General features: G+C 45.0%; 2 protein-coding genes and 1 long non-coding RNA gene across 4 annotated transcripts; all 3 read right to left on the bottom strand.

Annotated features, from left to right (window-relative positions):
- Nucleotides 1–1,625: 1,625 nt before the first annotated feature.
- LOC112569167 lies at nucleotides 1,626–5,144 on the bottom strand. The gene is made up of 7 exons (XM_025246891.1): nucleotides 5,029–5,144; nucleotides 4,624–4,746; nucleotides 4,062–4,379; nucleotides 3,660–3,701; nucleotides 3,472–3,516; nucleotides 2,687–2,776; nucleotides 1,626–2,344 (listed from the first exon to the last, which is right to left on the bottom strand). The coding sequence occupies exons 2-7, from the start codon at nucleotides 4,742–4,744 to the stop codon at nucleotides 2,184–2,186; spliced, it is 777 nt and encodes a 258-aa protein (XP_025102676.1). The 5' UTR covers nucleotides 4,745–4,746; nucleotides 5,029–5,144; the 3' UTR covers nucleotides 1,626–2,183.
- Nucleotides 5,145–8,084: 2,940 nt separating this feature from the next.
- On the bottom strand, nucleotides 8,085–12,167 carry LOC112569168. The gene is made up of 4 exons (XR_003100318.1): nucleotides 12,128–12,167; nucleotides 11,774–11,870; nucleotides 10,670–10,834; nucleotides 8,085–10,329 (listed from the first exon to the last, which is right to left on the bottom strand). It is a non-coding gene; the product is annotated as an uncharacterized LOC112569168 (long non-coding RNA).
- A 329-nt stretch (nucleotides 12,168–12,496) lies between these two features.
- LOC112569164 lies at nucleotides 12,497–18,197 on the bottom strand. 2 transcript variants are annotated; one of them, XM_025246886.1, is made up of 8 exons: nucleotides 17,993–18,197; nucleotides 16,940–17,819; nucleotides 16,712–16,768; nucleotides 16,148–16,215; nucleotides 15,619–15,680; nucleotides 13,429–15,095; nucleotides 12,954–13,106; nucleotides 12,497–12,721 (listed from the first exon to the last, which is right to left on the bottom strand). In XM_025246886.1, exons 3-6 carry the CDS (start codon nucleotides 16,730–16,732, stop codon nucleotides 14,287–14,289), a joined length of 960 nt encoding a protein of 319 aa, XP_025102671.1. In that variant the 5' UTR covers nucleotides 16,733–16,768; nucleotides 16,940–17,819; nucleotides 17,993–18,197; the 3' UTR covers nucleotides 12,497–12,721; nucleotides 12,954–13,106; nucleotides 13,429–14,286. The 2 variants fall into 2 exon arrangements, with proteins under 2 accessions (XP_025102671.1, XP_025102672.1); XM_025246887.1 differs by having other exon boundaries at nucleotides 16,712–16,750.
- Nucleotides 18,198–20,205: the final 2,008 nt, after the last annotated feature.

The raw sequence follows: 20,205 nt of genomic DNA, 5'->3' as shown, positions 1-20,205 counted from the left end.
CTCTAACTCTATAGCTACTATGTTTACTATTCTTATTCTAGCTACTTGCTGGCCACTTGCAACCTGTTTACAATCGATGTACACCAATGTCAAATCAGCAATTAATTAATCAATTCTGATAGTCACACAAGTTAGCTAGCATAGTAAAATACATCAATACACACAGAATCCTAGGTTCAACAACATGTCATGTATAAAGAGTGATACGACATAGGACGAAAGACAACACTCGCACTTTCGACCTCTTCTTTGGACCTGAAAACAAATGGTCAACCTAAACATTCAGATCCCGGCTCGAGCCCCCATTTGTGATGGAACGGGGGATGGCGCGTCTGTAAAGGGATGGTGTTACCACCCGCCCTTAGGGGAAAGGGGTCCTCTGGCTGGCTCGCTTCGCCCGCTTTCACCCTCACACTCAGACACCCGTCCGTTCCACACGTCCGCACGCTCACTGACTGACAGTCGCTCTCCTCGCGTGCGCAAAACACACAACTGACAAAACAGCGTACAAAATAAAAGATTATAATTAAACAAAAGCAAACAAATCAGGTTGACACATACGAGACGTATTATGAGTCTCCAAATACATGGAGCATCATTTGGTCACAAAACTAAGAAAAAATGTAAATAAAACAACACACTTTCCTTCTAGCACTCTGAATCTTCATACGGCGAACGCTCCCCCTGAAGCTTACAGTTCGTCAGTCTCAGACAGTTCTTGTATGGCAGCGTCGTTCACGACAGACGGCCTCTAGACAACCAGTAGTGGACAGCCACAGACCTGCCTTGGCACACTACTGTCACTACTGGCTGAGTTGACAAGTCACACACCGATGCCCCTGGCAATGACGATGGCGACGACGTTGGAAGTGAGTTTCCTGACGCACTGTCCCTAGCTCACTGGCATTACTGCTCCTCTGGTTGCCCCAGGCAACGGATGCAGATGCGGCGACGAATTTCAGGCGACAGTGGTCCGGCACCGGCTCCAGACGTCCAAGACCCAGAGGTACACAGGAACAACAATCACTACTCCCGGCGGTTACCCCAGACAACGGGTGGCAGAGTTGCTGTAGCCGGTTCTGACGGTGTACCTCCTTCTTGACGTCTGCGAGGACGGAGACCCCTTTCTCACTCTCACGATTCCAGACTGTAAGTGCCAGCAAGTAGCGCGATACGTTCGGTAGAACGGGCCTCCCTACAGACTTGCTGCCTACAGCTGATACGACGCTCAGAGATGGTAGTCTCTGCTGGTATTTTGGGAAAAAGCCCCGACTAACCATCTACCCCTAACTATATACTAATCAAACACGTGACTACTCGTCACCTAATCTACCTGTACCTAACGCTATCGCTCTAGTACTAATGCTACTACTGCCTACCGCGCTATTCCCGTACCTACTACATCTGCCACCCCCAGCTCTAGTTCTCGCTCCCCTCCTAAGTCACGGCGCCCTGTCAAGTCGTAAAATCGGACAGAAAGGTTTCCCCCACTGTCCGCTTTCACTGATCCCCGCCTACCTATAATTACTTCCACCCTGCTTCGGCTGTTGTTCTGGCCTTGAACCAGGCTGGTTCATGACAGCAGACATACATAGCAACTGTAACTAATAATTCACTGAGAAAGTCCTTTAATAACAGTAACAAGTGTTTATGTTCGGCAGAAATACTAGTAACTAATACCAGCAACCTGCATCCACTACATTTTGCAAAAAACACTCAAATTGCATACAAACCTAAATATAAATTTAAAAATTGTTATGTAAGAATGTTTTTTTTAAATTTTGTTTTAAATGAGAAGACATTAATGGATATTGTTAAAAATATTCTTTTATTTCCGTTTACTTTAAAAATCCATTGAGAATGAACTAAAGGTTTGTGTAACGGTGAGCGTATTGTAGCCGTTGAGACACGCGTGAGGACCCACACGTAGTCTACAGAGGAGCAAGTGAGACAACAACAAGCAAGACACATGTCCGTGACACACCTGTATCACCGTTGTTGTTGTGTAAACAATGGCACGCGCTGACCGCCAGTCTGTAGTCAAGGTGTGTGACTGTCACGTTTGTTGTCCAAACGACTTGTATTTGGATGTCTGTACATCGTCTGTACATCGTCTGTACATCGTCCTGCCCCAGACCTGAGGTCACACCAGGCCACACATCACTGGAGGTTGTACACCTGCATCACGTGGCCCCTGTTGTGGGGGTGGAGGGAGTCACGCAGTGAGGGAGGCGCAGCAACGGGTACTTGAGGGTCGATTCAACCTTTTGAACTTTGGCACCGTTAGTCTCCAGACTGGGGGCCGTTACTGAGGCGGTGATGCTCCGGACTGTCCATATCAATTCCGTTAGAGAAAAAATGTACAGTTTATCGTACATTAGAGACAGACTGTCATAGAGTGTTGTACACACAATGTCTACATCAACAGGACCTTTAGTTCTATTGCCTCTATAGACATTTAATACTCATGTGTGTATGCACGGACAAGCATTGTCTTTTAAGTGTGTGTGTCTGTGTGTCTGTGTGTCTGTGTGTCTCTGTGTGTGTGTGTGTGTGTGTGTGTGTGTGTGTGTGTGTGTGTGTGTGTGTGTGTGTGTGTGTGTGTGTGTGTGTGTGTGTGTGGGTGTGTGTGGGTGTGTGTCTGTGTGTCTGTGGGACTGTGTGTTCGTGTGTGTTGCACGCTCACCTCTAAGATAAAGAACTATGAGGATGATACTAATGATACCGAAGATAACAATCACGACGATGAGGATGGCGAACCCCGCAGTTGGTCCCCCTGAAAAAGAACTTAGATGGTTTTGACATAACAACCGAGCTTGAACATCTAGACAACAGTTGTGAATTTTGAAGACAGCACAGTGAAAACTTAAAGAGCAAGTCACTCTCAACAAGCCGCAATGACAGAATCGCACCTGCTGGTGTCACTGGACAGAAGTGACACAGTTACAGTGTGATTATAGAGGATGATTTGTTACTATGACATGCTTTACTAATGTGTCATGATGGCATGTGAGGAGACATGAGGGATCAGAACTAAGAGCAGACATGGAACTAAGAACTCAGCTCCTTCTCCTTCTCCTTCTCCTTCTCCTTCTCCTTCTCCTTCTCCTTCTCCAGCCCGTGTCTGGGATGCCTGGCGCAGTCTCTCCCCACAGATGTAGCTACATGTCTTCTGATGTGGACTTGAACCACATGTCTTTGTACACACCCAGTGGAACTCGTCCACAATGTCGTCCTGTCTTCCCCATGCTCCCATCTTCTTCCTTTATCTCCTTGTCTATCTGATACATGTTTGCTTATGTGTGTTGTTTGTTTGTACTCAGTTGTGACATCACACGGACTCCACTGACCCTGGTGTCGGGTCAAACGTATTACTATTACAGCAACTACGACTACGGCATCAAGGCGGCGACATAGCTTGAGAAAGCTGTGTGGAAGGTCAAGGGTTAAATCATAAAGCTATATACTTACCAGAACACTGTTCCGAAGATTTCATAAATTTCTCAAAAAGTCTGTCTGCAAAATAAAAAAAGAAATTACAAAGCGGAACACAATAATCTAAGCACACACGCTGAACTAAACAGTCTCACCAGACAAACTGTTCATTAGGACTGATAATAAACAAACAAACAAAGCGCACGTGCGACTGTTGTCCTCACCCAGAGACTCAGTAGCTGCTGACGTGGTGTTTGCGGCTGGACCTGAAGACAACAAGTGAGACTATAGAGTGTCCATCCAGATGTTTACAAACATAAAATTATTTCCTGTGTTACTCTGTTAGCATCACAAACAACCGTTTGAATGAAGTCTCTTCACTTCGACCTTTTGGTAAAATTTGTTTGGCTTCTGTTTAAGGCATAACATAGGGTTCTCTGTTGTTGTTGTTGTTTTTGTGTTGTGGTTGTTTTGGTTTGTTTTTTGGTTTTGTTTTGTTACTTTTTGGTTTTCTATTGTTTTCGTGGTTTTTTTGTTGTTTTGTTTTGTTTTTTTACAACAGATGTATGCATGGAAAGTGGTGTGTGTATGTGTGTGTCTGTCATCATCATCGTCATCATCATCACCTGTTTTCGTGACGTTGACCTGGCCGAGGACTTTGGTCTCAGTACCAGTCTCGCCCTCCATGGATGCCAGACACGTGAAGGTGCGGAGTTCTCCCTCCTGCAAGTCCGTGATGACGGCCTTCACCTCAATGACGACCTCGTTGATGAGGCAGGCGTAGAAGGTGAGTGTTCCCACACAGCTCTTGCGCAGTCTGTTGGCCACGACGGTGCGCGAGGTGTTCCTGGCGTCCTGCAGCGTCAGCAGCACGAGACCGTCAGCCGAGCGCTGACACGCCACCTGGTGGGCGTCAGTAATGACGCCTTCTGTGAGCGCAGCCCCTGCAGCCAGTGTCGACAAGCGGTTAGTGGGGTGTCTATGTGTGTAGGTAGTTAGTTGTACTGCCTTCAGTATGATAAGTCATAATGGGAACTTCTGCTGTAACTACACTTTGCTCAGCGGGTCTGACAGTCGGGACGACTAACACGTTAGTAAACACGGACCTCGATAGCATGAGGACAGGAAGTCACAGTGACAAACACCACCACATGGGGACAGAAGGCGATAGCAGACCACGAGGGTTACCTTCAGTGACCTGACGGTGGGTGACCACCATGACGACGACTGCGAGCGAAAGTCGTGACAGGAGGAAGTGACGACACACCCGGGCCGCCATCTTGCAGATACAGCAGTCTCTGACTGACATTGCTGGCGGACAAACAATTGTGAATAAACTGCTTACACAAGGTAGATATTGTGCACACACAGACACACACACACACCTGTAATATGTCTGAGAACACGAGCTTACGGACACATCCGGAAGACTGGACGAGAACGAAGACCCGGACATGAAGCTCCATGGCGCTAGGAGTAGGAGGAGTGAGAAAGCTTCCCGACTGTTAGGTTGCACGCTTGACAGTCTACATCTACACCATGACCACAGACCACGATGACATGACATGACAGCACACGGTCACCAGAACTCACCTATCACAACTGCCGACACAACCACAGCGTCAGTCACCACCACCGCGGGGGGAGAGGAGGAGGAGGAGGAGGACAGGCAGACATGTTTCTCTAGGATGTGCAGAAGAAGCGGAAGACTTACTGGTTCTCACCTGTCCACTGGACAGTTAAAAATAGTAACACAGGAAGGGATGACGTAATATAGACGTAAATAGATGGGGTTGACGTAATACCAAACGTCATATGACGATGTTTGATTGACGTCATCAGAAGGGAGACAGGAGCGCGTGCGATTTCGACTAATATTAGCGTGTAGGAGGAATGAATGTCACGTGTGCTGATGACTCGGACCGGACCCTAACCCTAACCCTGAAAAATAAGAGAAAAGCAGAAAGAATCCACACTTGAAAAGCGATCAAAAAGAAAAAAAATTACATTGACAAAATGGAGGCAACCTTTCAGATATTTACATCTACAAAACAAATCAAAACTGGTGTTACTAGTCCTTGTATGGGTCGGCGTTATTCTGCGAGTCTTCCTTCCGTGGGTGCGTGTACTTTGTTTTGTGTGCGTGTACTTTGTTTTGTGTGCGTGTACTTTGTTTTGTGTGCGTGTACTTTGTTTTGTGTGCGTCATCCATTGCAGCAACACTAATTCTGTTGACGAAGATGACGAGATGAAGGAAACATTCTATTAGACTAAGGAGACAAAAGTCACATGGCTTCCTTTTATTGGATTGGTGTGATGAGTGACTGCGTACATTCTGTATGCCCTTCTTTTTCCCTCACTCTTCGGCACAGAATCTCTGACAGGCATCCCTGGTAGTCCGGATCCTCCTCTACTGATGTGACACGTGGACTCTGCTCACCGAAACGGAAAGTTGAATCAAGGTATTTGAGAACGATTGCCTGTAAAGGCTGCTTTGGATCTCATACAGAGAACACAGAGACAAGAAGTAGATGGCCACACATGTCAGACACCAGGAATCTCTACTGTCAGCAGTCATACGACGTAAGCTGGTCTCTGGCCACGTGACCCGACACGACAACCTGTTGCAGACTGCCCCTCAAGACACCCTGGAGGTGGTGGAGGCCGCGGTGGTGAGAGGAAGAACTGACTGACGAAGGTCATAGACTGGACTGTCGTCGTGTACAGGACTGCTGACTGTCGCCCACAGTTCACAAGATGGCGGCCTGTCAGCTGCTCGTCTATCCTTCTTATGAAAGCTATTTCAGTCAGAGACCGTAAGCCGCAAAACTGTAACTTGATAAAAATAAAAAAAATAAGTAAAAGTAAACTAAAAGTCCCAGTTGCTTAGTTTTTTAGCTATTGTACTTACAGCAAATATTTTGGTATCTAATTTATCTTTCATACTGTAAGCACAAAATAATATTAATATGAAATTTAACAAAAAAAGAAGAAAATGAAGAAGTAATTTATTTTCCATTAAAAAGACATTTTTGCAATCAATATTTTCCTTTCTTTAATGGCCAGCGTCAAGCAGGATGAAAACAATAATAGCAATGGAAAGATTGGTACACATGTAAAAAATAGCCATCCACGTTACAATAATCGTACGTTGCAAAAATACTGATATAAGGAAACGAAATTTTATTGCAAATTCAGTGTAAAGCAGAATCAAAAAGACAACTACGCGGGAAAGATAAATTAACATGCACAAATAATAAGTAATGTTAAAATAATCGTACATGGTCAAGCAAAGTATACATGGAAACTATAGTTTATTGCCGAAAAGGCACAACATAAAACCAACACCAAGCGCCCACTAAATTCATGTGACACTAACTTGTGCCGGTCTTCGTGCTGTTTGATGTTTTACAGATTGTTACAGCGAAATGTGGTTGAAAATAAACAGAGATAGAGAGTAAGTGTCAAAAGCAAACAAGACAAAAAGTCTAACCGTTAAGTGACTCTATCAGACTCCATGTCTGGATCCAGACTGAGCTTCCACTGATGATTTAATTTTCTTCATCAGCAGGACCTTTGGCTACATGGTGACAAGAGATGTCTCTCGACTACTTTGCTCCTTGTGTCCACAGAACTGAACATTGTGTTTAATGATGTCAGCGTGATCCCTCAGGTCTTTTCACTATTCAAACTGTCAATGTCCTCGTCCTTTGTGGGTTAACACTCCTGTACATACACTAGACATCATTAATACTTCTGTACAGATTCATGTTCCTGTACACACTTTTCCTCAGACTTTTCCGTTATATTGCATATTATCTACCGTTGTCTTCATAAATAACTCTTTTTTTGGTTGAAATCATCTTTTACCCGAAACTTAGCTCTCTTGTTTATTTTAAACAGGCTGGTGACCCCGCGTTTATTATTGAAATAAACGTGAACTGGTTAATATGGTGCAATACAGCGCCATAGATGTAGGTAATAGGGTGTTTTCTGTCAGTTTCTTGTTGCCATGAGGCATCAAAATACGTTTGTTGGTTTTTTAAAGCGGCATCTATGGTTCCTTTGGTTTTCATGACAACGTCGGTGTACGATCCGGACAGTAAAACAAAGGCTATCAGTCATACCGGAAGTCAGGAACTGACGTGGAAATACCTAATGTCTAATCAAATTAAGGATAAACTGTCATGCTGCCATGTTTTCTATCTATACAAATCCATATGCTTTCAGTCACTTATTTTTCTAAGTGTTTGTGACTTTAAATGTTTGCATGATAGCTCTTGTAGAATTAAAGTACTAACATAGTGTTTGCTGCAGACTTCTACAATATATTGATAGGCACTACACAGTCGTGTAGCGGTCCGGTGGCGCAACGGTTAGCGCTGTTAGCGCCTGTCACCAATACAGTGAAGGTTGGCTGCCCTGAGTTCATTTCTCGACTCGGGCACGCTGTTCTTTTCCTGCAAGTGGCATCTGTTTACAGGGCTTGCCGCCCTCCGCCAAGGACGGTCCCAAGCCCGGCTGAAAAAAGGAGGAGGGTTGGGCGTAAAACAAATCCTTGCTACCAAAACATCGACAACAGTCAAGACTGTAGTCGATGGCCTATGCCCCAGGAGGGGCGAAGGGCCTTTAAAAAAAACAACAACAACAAAAAAAAACTACACAGTCGTCCTCTTTAAATTTAGACACGCACGCACAGACACAATACAGTCATTTTCATAACAGAGAAATCATATCATCGCCCGCAGTAGGTAGATGATTTTTGTAAAAGAAAAACGGATATGCGGAAAGTTAGAAGATCAAGTTTGCCAACCACTGTATCCGCTGGGGGCGAGAGAGAGTGTGTGTGTGTGTTGTTATAATTACACAATACCACAACTTTACATAGAGCAGCTACAGAACTCTATCTCACACACAAACATTAATACATGTTGTTATTTATTAATGAGACCCACTGGTCCAAGACAAAACTAGTTATGACTGTGCGAGCACACACATTGACATTATATTAACCACACAATATTGAAAATATCATATAAGTAAACACTTCACAAGTTGACACTAAATATAATGTTGTGCAAACAATTCATCGCATAGAATGTTGTGTTTAGTCGCTGACACATCTAATGAAGACACTGAGTCTGTTGAATAAACACCGCCTCTGCCATCCGGACTTGTTGGTCAGTGTGTCCAAACACTGAGGGGAGGACAGGAGGATGCGAGGGCCTGCTACAACACACGAGCCGTCACACCGGTCTTGATGGGGGTGTACAAACCTCACCATTGGCCTCAACTCGCGGTCTCAGGGGTCAAGGCTTCTGCTGATGTTGTGAAGACACAACAAGCAAAAAGACAAGAAACATGTGACAAGACGACGACAGCATTAGCAGTGTGCCCCCTCTATTTTCTCTCAAAGTATCTAACCCTGCTCATCAAAACACAAAAGATGATTTTCTTTAACTGAACCTCATTCATTGTCGTCTTTCTCCTCATGGTATTTCTTAGTGACGTCAGCAGGTCTCTTGAAGCTAAGCACGAGACATATGCGGGGGGCTGGGGCGGAGGGCGGCCAGTCTCTCGGAAATCTTATCGTCCAGCTAACCCCAGGGTTCCTGGTATTGTAGTAACCCTTGACTGTGATCAGCGCCATTTGTGCACACGGAAACACACACAAAGTATACCAGTCACGTGGTTTGGTCCTCGTGTATAAACAATTAAAGTTGTGTGGAACTGATCGCTCACCATTTTCTGTGTCTGTTTCCGTGTGTTTTGTATTTCTGAGGACATATTTTCCCACACAACAACTTATGAGAGATTATGAGCATCAAACACACGTCACATGGCAACCAAGACACCAACGAAGAAACAAGAGACTGCTTTAACAGAGTGACGTGTAGGTAGTGTGACCCAGCAACGGTCACCGCACTTGTACCCTCAGTGGGAGACAACACGGACAGTTAGTTATCTGAATTACGATGTCGGCCATGATTTATAACTAATACTGAAACCACTTTTCAACAGAATCCGATTAACAGATGCCCCGTACAAACCCACAGAATTTATTGAGTCACGTGTAACCATGATACCAAGTTCACACCATCTACCCGGGAAGGTGCTGTTTTCTGCGTCATGTCACGTACCCCATACTAGTAGACGGTCTTGTGCATGACAACAACCATCAAACTCGGTTGTGTACAGAAACAGGTTCATTTAGGGCTAACGATCGTCATCACGTAGCTGCTCATTCACGTAGCAGGAGCACCCTCACTCTACCCTCAAACGAGCTCTGACTCAGAAACAGACCCACACTTTGAACAGACTCATACAAGTCGTGTTTGCAACTGGTGGAGACTGGATTCTATTTGTTAGAGGTGTGAATGAAACTGTTCCATAGGATGCTACCTGAATATTTCAGGCTCGTCTTCAATTAGTCGATTGTTAGCTTGGGAGTGATGAGTTTGAGGAAACCTAATATTAGTTGAGAAGAAAATAGTGTAGAAAGTGTAGACATCTGTAGAAGAGAAAGACAGAGAGATAAAGATAGAGATGTCGGAATTGAGATACAAATATGTGATTCATTACGAAGTGCGAAAAAAAGGGGAGAGAGAGAGAGAAATGACAAATCTTTTTATACAGGAGACAAGGCGGTGTTACACTGGTTGTACTTTCATCTCGCTGAAGGTGAAGCTCGTGTAGTCACTGTGGGTGTGATACCAGTTGATGCCGTCCCACATATCGGTCCTCGTCGGCTTGTATCGGCCGTTGAGGTTAGAGTCGTGACAGTCTATGTACCACCAGGCGCCGTGACGATCAACGGCACAGTTGACAGAGTCCTTGTCGTTGTCTCTGTCAACGTTGAAAACCTCTGGTTGTTGTGACGACTCATGCTGTCTCCTGTAAACACACACACAAACACACTCAATTATGTTTAATCAAACACAGGGTCAGCTGCCGTAACTCATTTCCTAGCAAAGGTCACAGCTTGTGTGAGGGGCGGGGTCACGTGGTGCATCTCGGGCAAGTCGAGGTTTGTGTGCTTTTGTGCCTTGGTGACTACGGACGGTGACCGGGGGTCAGTCAGTGATGTCCGCCACACCCAATTGCTGTAAGTCTTCACGTGCTGCTCACCTTCATGTCTGTGTCCTGCTCTAAGTTCCTGGAATACCGGGAGATACCCGACTAGCTAGACAGCTGCATGCGACTAAGTTTATCTTACTGTCTAAAGGTCACATACCCGCGTCACCCGAGTAGCCGGACACGGTCAGTGTGTAGTTTGTCTCAGGACCGTCCACACTGAATGTCGAGTACTCAGCGTAGTGACGATGTCCATCCACATCGCCGAGGTCTACACGCAGTCGGGTGGGTCTCCCTTTGGTCAGGGTGTGAAGCCTTGATAAACCTGAGACATGCGATTATGTCACGTGATTTTACTTCATCTTTTCTTCCTCAAGAGTATTCCAGAACCATAGAGGTATATCCGGGTTAAACCTCTATCCGTGTATTCTAGGGGACAGTTACTTGATGAGATATATAACATTTTATATCAAGAGACAGCGAGAGATGTGTGACATCACTCGGTCCATCATTTCTGTGGCTCCTTACAGAGTAGACACGAGTAGCTAGTGAAATAAATATTGCGTTGAGAGATTGTGTTAGTATTATACAGTGTTGTATTTATACAGGATCCGACACAGATACATGTACTCTTATGGAATTCTAAATACAACAAAATAGTTGAATGTGTATACATATAAAGAGCAATATTTGTAGACATTAGACGTAGACACATTTAATCTCAAAGACTAAAGACAGGGTTTCACAGCCTGTATGGTGTTACATCACACAATATCACTCCCGCTAAAGTGTTAGGAAAACGTTTATTATTTACAACTGCTGTACATGTTTGGTTGTATTAGTGACTAATGCTTGTTTCTTCTTCCTCTGCCTCTATAAATGTGTTTAACATCGAACGGCATTGACGTTTGTACAGACAGGGACTCAACTGGACAGTCCATGTGTTACAGGTGGTTGATAGACCTTCATGTCGGGTTCAGCAACAAATAGCGGCACACATCACACGAACACAGCGCATTATAAGCACAAAGCGAGTGCATCATAGGGACAATACACTTCACTTGGAACAACATACATCATGGAAACACTACAGGTCAAAGTGACCAACACATGTAAGTGACATATAAAACTCGACATATCACACTAAACAACCTACATCACGGACACAACAGCATAGTAAACAAACAACAAGAGCCCGTGAGTGTAATACAAACACCGAAATGTTAAATGTTGGATAGAAAGAAAGACAGACTCAACAACCTACCCAGCCAGAACTCCCCGCTGACGTCACCAAAGCCGTCTTCATACTGAGTCCAGTTCCTGTAGAAGTCCACTGACCCGTCACGACGTCTCTGGAACACCTGACGACAGGTTCAAAGGTCATTCGCAAAGTCACTGACAGGTCAAGTATTGTGCAAAGTATTTATGGTTTGATGTTTATCTTGCTAAGTCCTTACTCGCTCTTCAGCAGTGGAATTTAAAGAAAATACCGTCTTCATCCTAACGGCTACGATGCCAGCGCCATGTGCTTCATTACCGACTCTCAGGTGAGTGCAAGCTGTTACCTGTCGGTGTTTGTGTCATGTTTGTCACACACTTATAACTGCAGACAACGTACCAGCCAACCTCCGCCACTGGAGTCCATGTCACACCACACTCTACTCGTCTCCTTCTTGTCTTTCAGTCGAATGAAGTGCGCACCAGACTTGGCTCCTGCTTTCTGCCATTCGCCGCACGACTCTGTTCCCATGGCAACAAAGCATTTCACTCACAAGACAAAAGTTGTACAGGAGATGACAGTCGTTACTTGTAAGTAACCAACGGTACTACTACAAATCCGGGATAAACATTACACGACAAAGTCTTTGCGATCTTCAGAAATAAGACATGATCTTAAGGGGTTTTTTCTTCTTTACAATGCAATTCTAAAGTATTTCTCAACCTACCTGCAGCAGGACACGTGACTTCCTGTTCAGAAGAAATGGCGCCCAGTTTACACACAGACACCTGCCCAACGAACAGAGGCTGAATGGGTCAGGACAGTCCGTGTCTTGGGTACAAGACGAGTTGTACCAGGCTGGACCCGGGTAGGAGGCGGCTGACTTCAGGCAAGTTCTCTGGTAGTGAGTCCACCCTGTACTGGTCAGAGGAAACCATCCTGACACAGCCTCACGTGACGTCACATCATGAAGCACACAGCGCCCTCCTGTGTCTAGAACATGAAGCTATATTTAAAGTAGGAAAATATCTTTGTGCAAAGCCAAGTAGAAAACTTAAATAACCAATATTTATAAACGAGAATCAGAGATGAAAAGAACTTTAACACAAGAGAAGACGTAGAGTGTTAAAGGACGAGTTAAGACATTTAAAGGGAGAACAAGTCACCAGGGACAAGTCTCTCGTACACACATCGCTATGTTGATAAAAAAAGTCATCATACACACCTCTGAAGTCAAAGGTTAAGCAATGATCAGTACTGACACACAGTTTCTTGCATGTTTTCAGATTTATTCCATCTTGAATGGCAAGAATATGTCCTTTAATTTCGCTTTCAGAATACTCCATGAAGGTGTCTTGTAGGTCACGTGGTCTGCATGCTATGACAGACCATTGTCATCAATCAGTTACTGAATTACACACTTACCCTCTATATTATTGTTTCGAATTACTCCTACTACATGTGTAAAACGCTCAATTTAGCCAATCGGAAACAAAGAAAACATCTTCTTTCATCTCGTTCTCTTTCTTTTGATCTTGATCCTTTGCTCTTGTCTCTCTTATTATTCATTATCCTTAGAAAACGATTCAGTATCAGTCTTTGGGTCTTTATCAGCCATTCGTCATTCACCAACTGATGAGTGGTGTAAATAGTTTTATTGTTTTGTTGTCTGCTTCATAAATCGCTGTTTTGATACTCACTAGTCAGACATGTGTTGTCACGTGATGAGAAGAAGAAACCAGGAAGACAGAGGCACCTGCCAATAGAACACATCGCGTTCTCATTGGAGCAATCGTCGTCGATGACACAGTCTGTTAACAAGTCCTTCGTCAAGGAGGATGTAGGAAAACTGTTAGTTTGTGTAATTCTTGAGATACTTTTGTGATGCCATGCGAGGAAAAACACATTATTCTCTGTTGACTGTTTGACGGACAGAAGAAGAGAGTCCGAGTGGAGAGTACATGTCATGTGGGGCTCGGGACTGTCACTCAGGGTGAAGGCCACACACAAGTCATCTTCACTGCACGAGGTCATGCACTCACGCGCTGAGGTCACGGTGAAGTTGTCAGACTCAGCAACAGTCGAGATGTTGTGCAGCATCAGAAGTGTTTGTAGTTTGTCGGTCAAGATGGTCGTCTGCCGCTGAGGGTCGGTCACGGTGCTGTGGATGTCGTCAGCACTGAACATGTGACAGTCCTTGTTTCCTACCTCGTTGTTGTCACACTCAGCACAATACGTGACAGCCACGCAGCCCGGAAGTTGATAACATTTCTCCACACACTGGTTAGCTGAGGTCACGTGTCTCAGTCTCGAGCGCCCGATGAGCTTTGTTTGAAGCAGCTTTACCCTCGCAACGTCTTCACAGTCCAGCACCAGGCCCTCTCTCTTCAGCTTCTGACAATATTTGTCCTTCATAGCCGCGAGCTTGGCCTTGACCCTGACGTGATCAATGGCGTAGCGCTGTAGACGACTGTCTTCACCTATCAAGGGATCGGAAAAGAGGCTCTCCACAGAGGTCAGGTCATAACTGATGGCCATAGGGTTCTCCCTCACTGACGTCAGCCACGTGAGACTCGTGAGGTCAGCAGGTGGAGGAACCCAACAGCGATCGTCGTTGTCTCCACTTCATTTGCAAACTTGTCCGCTGCTTGCTGCTGATGAGGGGTCAAGGTCAGGGAGTGTCCAAGTCGCGCAGCAGCGAAGTAGGTGGCGGCCGCCGTCACGTGACTCGGTGTTTGCCGCTGGTAGTCGCTGTCCTTCATGGTGTGCACGAGAGTTAACGACGCCCCGAAGCGGGCCCGTGACACGAAGTGTGTGCCGAAGGTGTGGAGGAACTCCAGGTACACATCGTCGTCGTCAGTGTCAGTGAGTTTGAGGATCCAGTGGAGAAACACCGAGCTAAATGGCGGCGGTTCTAGCGGTGAAAGTGTCACGTGGTACGAACTGCACGTGGCTGTTGAGACGACCAAGATGTTGTCTCGCAGTTTGTGGGAGAGGGTCCTGAAGTCGTCACTTGCCGAGAATGAAGGCCCCCACCCGACATCACCAACGTGCGCGGTGACAGTCAGCAGCTTGGTCAGGTCGTACGGCGTCGCCACCACCTTGGTGGTGAAGGATGTGACACATGACACATCTGATGACACAATCACACCTTCCGGTACGTTGGAGCGACAGTCTGGAGTCACGTGACCGCTGTTGTACTCAGTAGAAAAGATGGGGAGGGTGAAGCCGGGGTCACGACCTGACCTTAGAGGGTTTCCCTTGAGGCTGTTGTAGCCGAGCAGCAGATAGTCAGCCACAAACGCATCCTGAGTGATTTGTTGACCAGAGCATTCTGGAACCTTCTGGTCAGCTTGAGAATCTTGTGCTTTACACAGCAGAAGAGGTCAGCATTTATCTGAGATTATTTTTGTGTTTAAATCAAGTAACTAGAATATTGTGTTATTTATTCCTAGAAATGTACTGAACTTGATATTAATCTCTTGTAGCAGCCTCCCTACAGTGGATCACACATACACTTACACACACACACTAAAACACACTAACACACACACACACTAACACACACACACTAACACACACAGACACTAACACACATACACACACTAACACACACTAACACACACACACTAACACACACTAACACACACTAACACACACAGACACTAACACACATACACACACTAACACACACACACAAAGACACACACACACACACACACAAAGACACACACACACACACAAAGACACTGGTACAAGGATGCTGTGTACTGACATGATGGGTGCTGACAAATGTGTTTAGTGTGTCACTGGTGTTGTGTGTGTCATGTTATAGTTTACAATGTGTCATGTTACAGTGTTGTGATGTGTGTAGTACTGTTGCTACTCACAGACTATGTTTAAGAGTGTCGACCGTTGTTTGCCTTCAGTCAACTTGTGAGTCACCTCCTGGCTGTGAGTGATTGTAGTGATGATGATACAGACCGACAGTCACGTGAGTAAAATAACAACTGATCATCTGAATGCTGACAGTTGATTTGTTATGCTTTTTATTTCAGAAAATATTTTCCTTTTTTGTCATAAATCAACAAGAATATGACATTAGTATATATATACAAACACTTCTAGTTATGCTGTAAAATAGATAAGTAGCTTTCAATCTCTTTTATTATTATGATAATAATAATCATAATAATCATCATCATCATATCATCACCAGCATCGCTATCACATTCATCAGCAGCAGCAGCTACGCATAATAAAGCATCCATCATCAGAATAATAATAACTAAGATAATGCAACAACTAATAAATATTGATTACAGAAAAGCAAAACTGTGTGTTTGTGCCTATTGTGCCTACAATCATGAAATCAAACATGTAAACATTTATTGTCCAAGACTATGACCAGCAACATACCTGTGTGACAGCTGTGGCAACGAGTTTGTCCTCGAGTACAGACTGAAGGCCAGTGTCACAGTCAGAACCTAAAAATACCAAAAAATATCAAAAATAACTAACAAGTAAATAAAACAAAATTAATCTTGAAAAATTTAAACATCAATAAATATTGTCAAAATAATATAAAGAAACAATAAGTCCTCTGGATTAATTTTGACGACAAATCTTGGAAAAAACTACAAATGTGTGTAACTCTTAATTTAAAGGAAAAATTTGAGTTTTGTTTAGAATGCTAGTGAATATAATAAAACACTTCTACATAATGTTACTGAGAAGTGCACATATTTAACCCTAACTGTTTATATCTAATGATGACAGAGACATGTCATCAGGTGTTGACAGTATCACATCCCTGTTGTTAGTCAAGCTAGTAATTCAAGTGACACGATGAGACAGTGAGGTGTGTAAATGTACTGTAGGCTACACTACAGTAACAAAGATGTGTGACAGTAAATACATGTGTACATTAGTCAACACAATGTGTCAGAACACAGATAATGTGATAATGTGGAGGATAATTACCGTTACAGACACGGCGCCCATCGCGAGGCTCAGCTGCTCCTGTAAAACACACGAAGACTTGTGAAACAAACAAACAAACAAAAGTTGTAAACAAAGCGACAACAATCAGAGACACGTGGTCTCAGTCAAGTACACAGACTGACACAACCATGCGGTGAACTCACTGTCCACTCACTAAATAATTTGAAGTTCGCCAAGAGGCCGTCTGTTGACTGGTATCATACTTACCTGTAAATGGTAACAAATCCTTCAGTACAACCTGTGGACAACAAACACACTGGCACGTGGGCATCAGAGTAGGTTTCAGTTGGAGTTTCCATCATTTAAATACTCTCTGGGGGCTGCCACCACTTGCAGAATGTCGGCTAATTGCTTAGAAACAGAGCAGAAAACAAGGACCTCGTGTATGGGGAGCCACTCAGGTCATAATTAGTGAGTTGTAGACACAGGTGGACGTGTTGATTATCTCAGTACAAAGCTGTGAGTTCAATAGCCAGACACGGACATGACACTGAGTTGTGTTTGTAAGTGTGACCAGAGTATATTCAAGGTGAGTAGTTGTGTTTAAGTTGTTATTGCATCACGTGCTAGATGATAGATGTCAGCTGTGACGTCACCAGCAGCAACATACGGACGTTTACTGTGAAGCGTGTGGTCTACAGACTCGCCTGCACTTGAACACAATGCCAGTGACAAGGGATGTAAGTGGCTAGCAAGACAAGGGCCACTGTTGTGTAATAGGTCAAGACACTCAACACGGGTCACGGCGGCCCTTCATGAACTCACTCACACGAGAGCCTCACTTCCGCTTCCTCCTGAGGCCGGCCTTGACCCTGCATGGTGTGGAGTCTTGAGGTCAGTGAGAAAGTGGAGTGGCTGGCATGGCAGTGACACCTTGAACACACAGACACACTCACAGACACACTCACAGTCAGTAACACACAGGCGTTGGCAACTTCACAGACATTTGTTTCTTGTATACATGTACACACACTCCCTCCTTCTCCAGCTCACACCCTCCTGCTGGTGTGTCTTTCTTCTCTCTCTCTTCATCTCCTTTAGTCTGTTTACATCTTGACAGTGTCGCGTGGCCAGGCAGCATCAGTATCTGTTAACATTGTCCAAAGCAAGCTTTGCCTTTGTTTTAAAACCGATCTTTGCATATAAAATTTTTTCCCTTCATGCTGATATATTCGATGCGTTTTCCAGGTGAATTATTCGTTTTTTTTATGGATTATCGTATTTTAATACACTTAGCTTAAAGGAAAAAAATACTTTTACCAAGAAGAACTTCCGGTAGAAGTGTTCAGACAAGGCCGCTGTAACCAAAGTAGCGAGAGAAGGCTGTAGCTGTTCCCGTGTGTCTTCCTGTCTGCCTCCTTCCTTCCTCTGTTGCCAGTGTGTTCAAGAGCAATGTCGCCCACTTGTTATCAGGAGTCTCATTGTGCAGCGGACTGTAGTGTCGACCTTTTCTACTCTTGTCGTCTGTTGTGTGGTGAACACAGGGAAAACACTTTTCCTTCTCTCCATCGTGTGTGCAGTGGCATGATGCTGATGTGCGCCTTTCTCCCTATTTTGATAATTCAAATTAAAACTTCGATCATGCAATTTTTTTTATTAGCTCTTTTTTTTATATTTTCAGAGTGGTGTTCCTACGCCTTGTGATAATTGTACAACTGGTCGGGAAAGCGGTTAGTACAAGTGAAAAATTGTTACCCTACAGTGCCTACACCTTCATTGGGGCGATTATTACTTCCACAATTAAGTTACCACGTGACAGATGGCCCGTGCTACACCCTGTATACACCCTTTACACACCCACCCAGTCGCATCGCTCGCTCTTTCACAGAAAGTTCCATCAATTCTCGCCTGCCGCTGCCTCGCATCAATTGATTCAAGCACCAAACGACAGCGGCGATGACGAAGGTGATCCGATAGTTGTCTCCCGCAGACGACAAGTTGGTCCAGCGGTACGATGGCGTCACCGGCCACTGCCTCGCATCGCTTGCTGCCGTCGAGGAACGACAGTTGACAGTTGTTGTGACACAGTTGACTGGTGTCGCCACACTTCACTTCTTCACTGTTCGTCCGGGAGACGCGACGATACACTCTTGCAACTTTCTTTGTTTCTCTGAGAAAACCAGACCACAAGTCCCAACAGGTAGGCATCTACGGTCATGTACGGTCCCTCCTCACACCCGCTGCCCTCGGCCGTTCACACACTCAGGGACCGTTGTCTTCTGCTGTAGTACGAAAAAAGTCACATAATGTTAATGCAATCACGTGACCGCCACATGAGGTGACCAGACGTCCCGCTTTTGACCTCGTGTCCCGCCTGCTCATCGGGCAGGACGCCCAATGTCCCGCTTTCTGGCTTTCTGGCAAGTCCATCAAATGTCCCGGTTGTCTTTAAAAATCGGAATACCGTACGCCGATTCGGCGTTCTTTGACGGTGACGACACCATCATCGGCACGTGACCCGCTTTCGCCCCCGAAACTTCTGGTCACCATACCGCCACAGACATTGGTGCTAGTACCTACTACATACATCAAGGAGGCCAAAGATCATCGCTAGCAGATGGCCACAGGATGTTGGAAAAGGACACTCACACTGACAACCTATTATTATTAGTAGTAGCAGTATGAAAAAACACTCTGATACCCTACACCAAGGAAACCAGAGATGAAAGCGAGTGTAGATGAAGGTGAGGGCGGAGGACACTGACAGCCGCAGTCCCCCTTCTCTTCTCTATCAACATGCTGTGCTGTGTGCTGGTCTACACACCAGTAGTCGTGACACTAACGACACATCTCTGGCTGACATCCGTCCATCATAGCGACATCTTTAGACGACAAACGACTGTCACATGACACAGACACAGGGCCGCCAACAGGGGGCAGCAGCGTCGCTAGATGACAGATGAGTACATCGGTCAAGGACCTACTGGTCAAGAAACTACACAGGTGTTGTACCCAGGGTCGGGTCTACATTTACGTGGACTACACAGAGGCATAGGGGGAAATGACGGAGGGGGGGGGGCAAAAATAGCCTGCACTTTTTTTTAAAGAACAATGTTAGGGCTAACTATCATTTTCATAGAAAGGCAAGAGCAGGACACCTTACCTCTGCCTGTAGGCTCACTTCACACGCGAGTTTCTCAAATCATGTTACAGGAAAACTCAATTACTTGAGGGCGCACTTGAAGTGACCAGCTAACGAGCGGTGGGGGAGATGGAGGGACGGTAGAAGAGTGTGACTGGGAAGGGGGACACGTTTGTGGATGAGGAAGGAGCTGGTTGGGGCGGACTGGAAAAGGATGGATGGGACCACATGCCAGCCTCACCTTCTCTCCTCTGTCCTCAGTCAGAAGAAGTTCCACACTATTTCATAGGAAACACTGAAGCTGAGTTCAGGGAAACAACATGACTTCACTTTGCTACCATGTTTCTGTTTGGTTGTACAATACAATACAATACAATACAATACAATACAA

This window comes from Pomacea canaliculata, linkage group LG7 (genome assembly GCF_003073045.1).
Source record: "Pomacea canaliculata isolate SZHN2017 linkage group LG7, ASM307304v1, whole genome shotgun sequence".
Classification (NCBI taxonomy): domain Eukaryota; kingdom Metazoa; phylum Mollusca; class Gastropoda; order Architaenioglossa; family Ampullariidae; genus Pomacea; species Pomacea canaliculata.
Note: the sequence above shows the minus strand (reverse complement) of the source record. Positions and strands in the feature narration are given on the sequence as shown.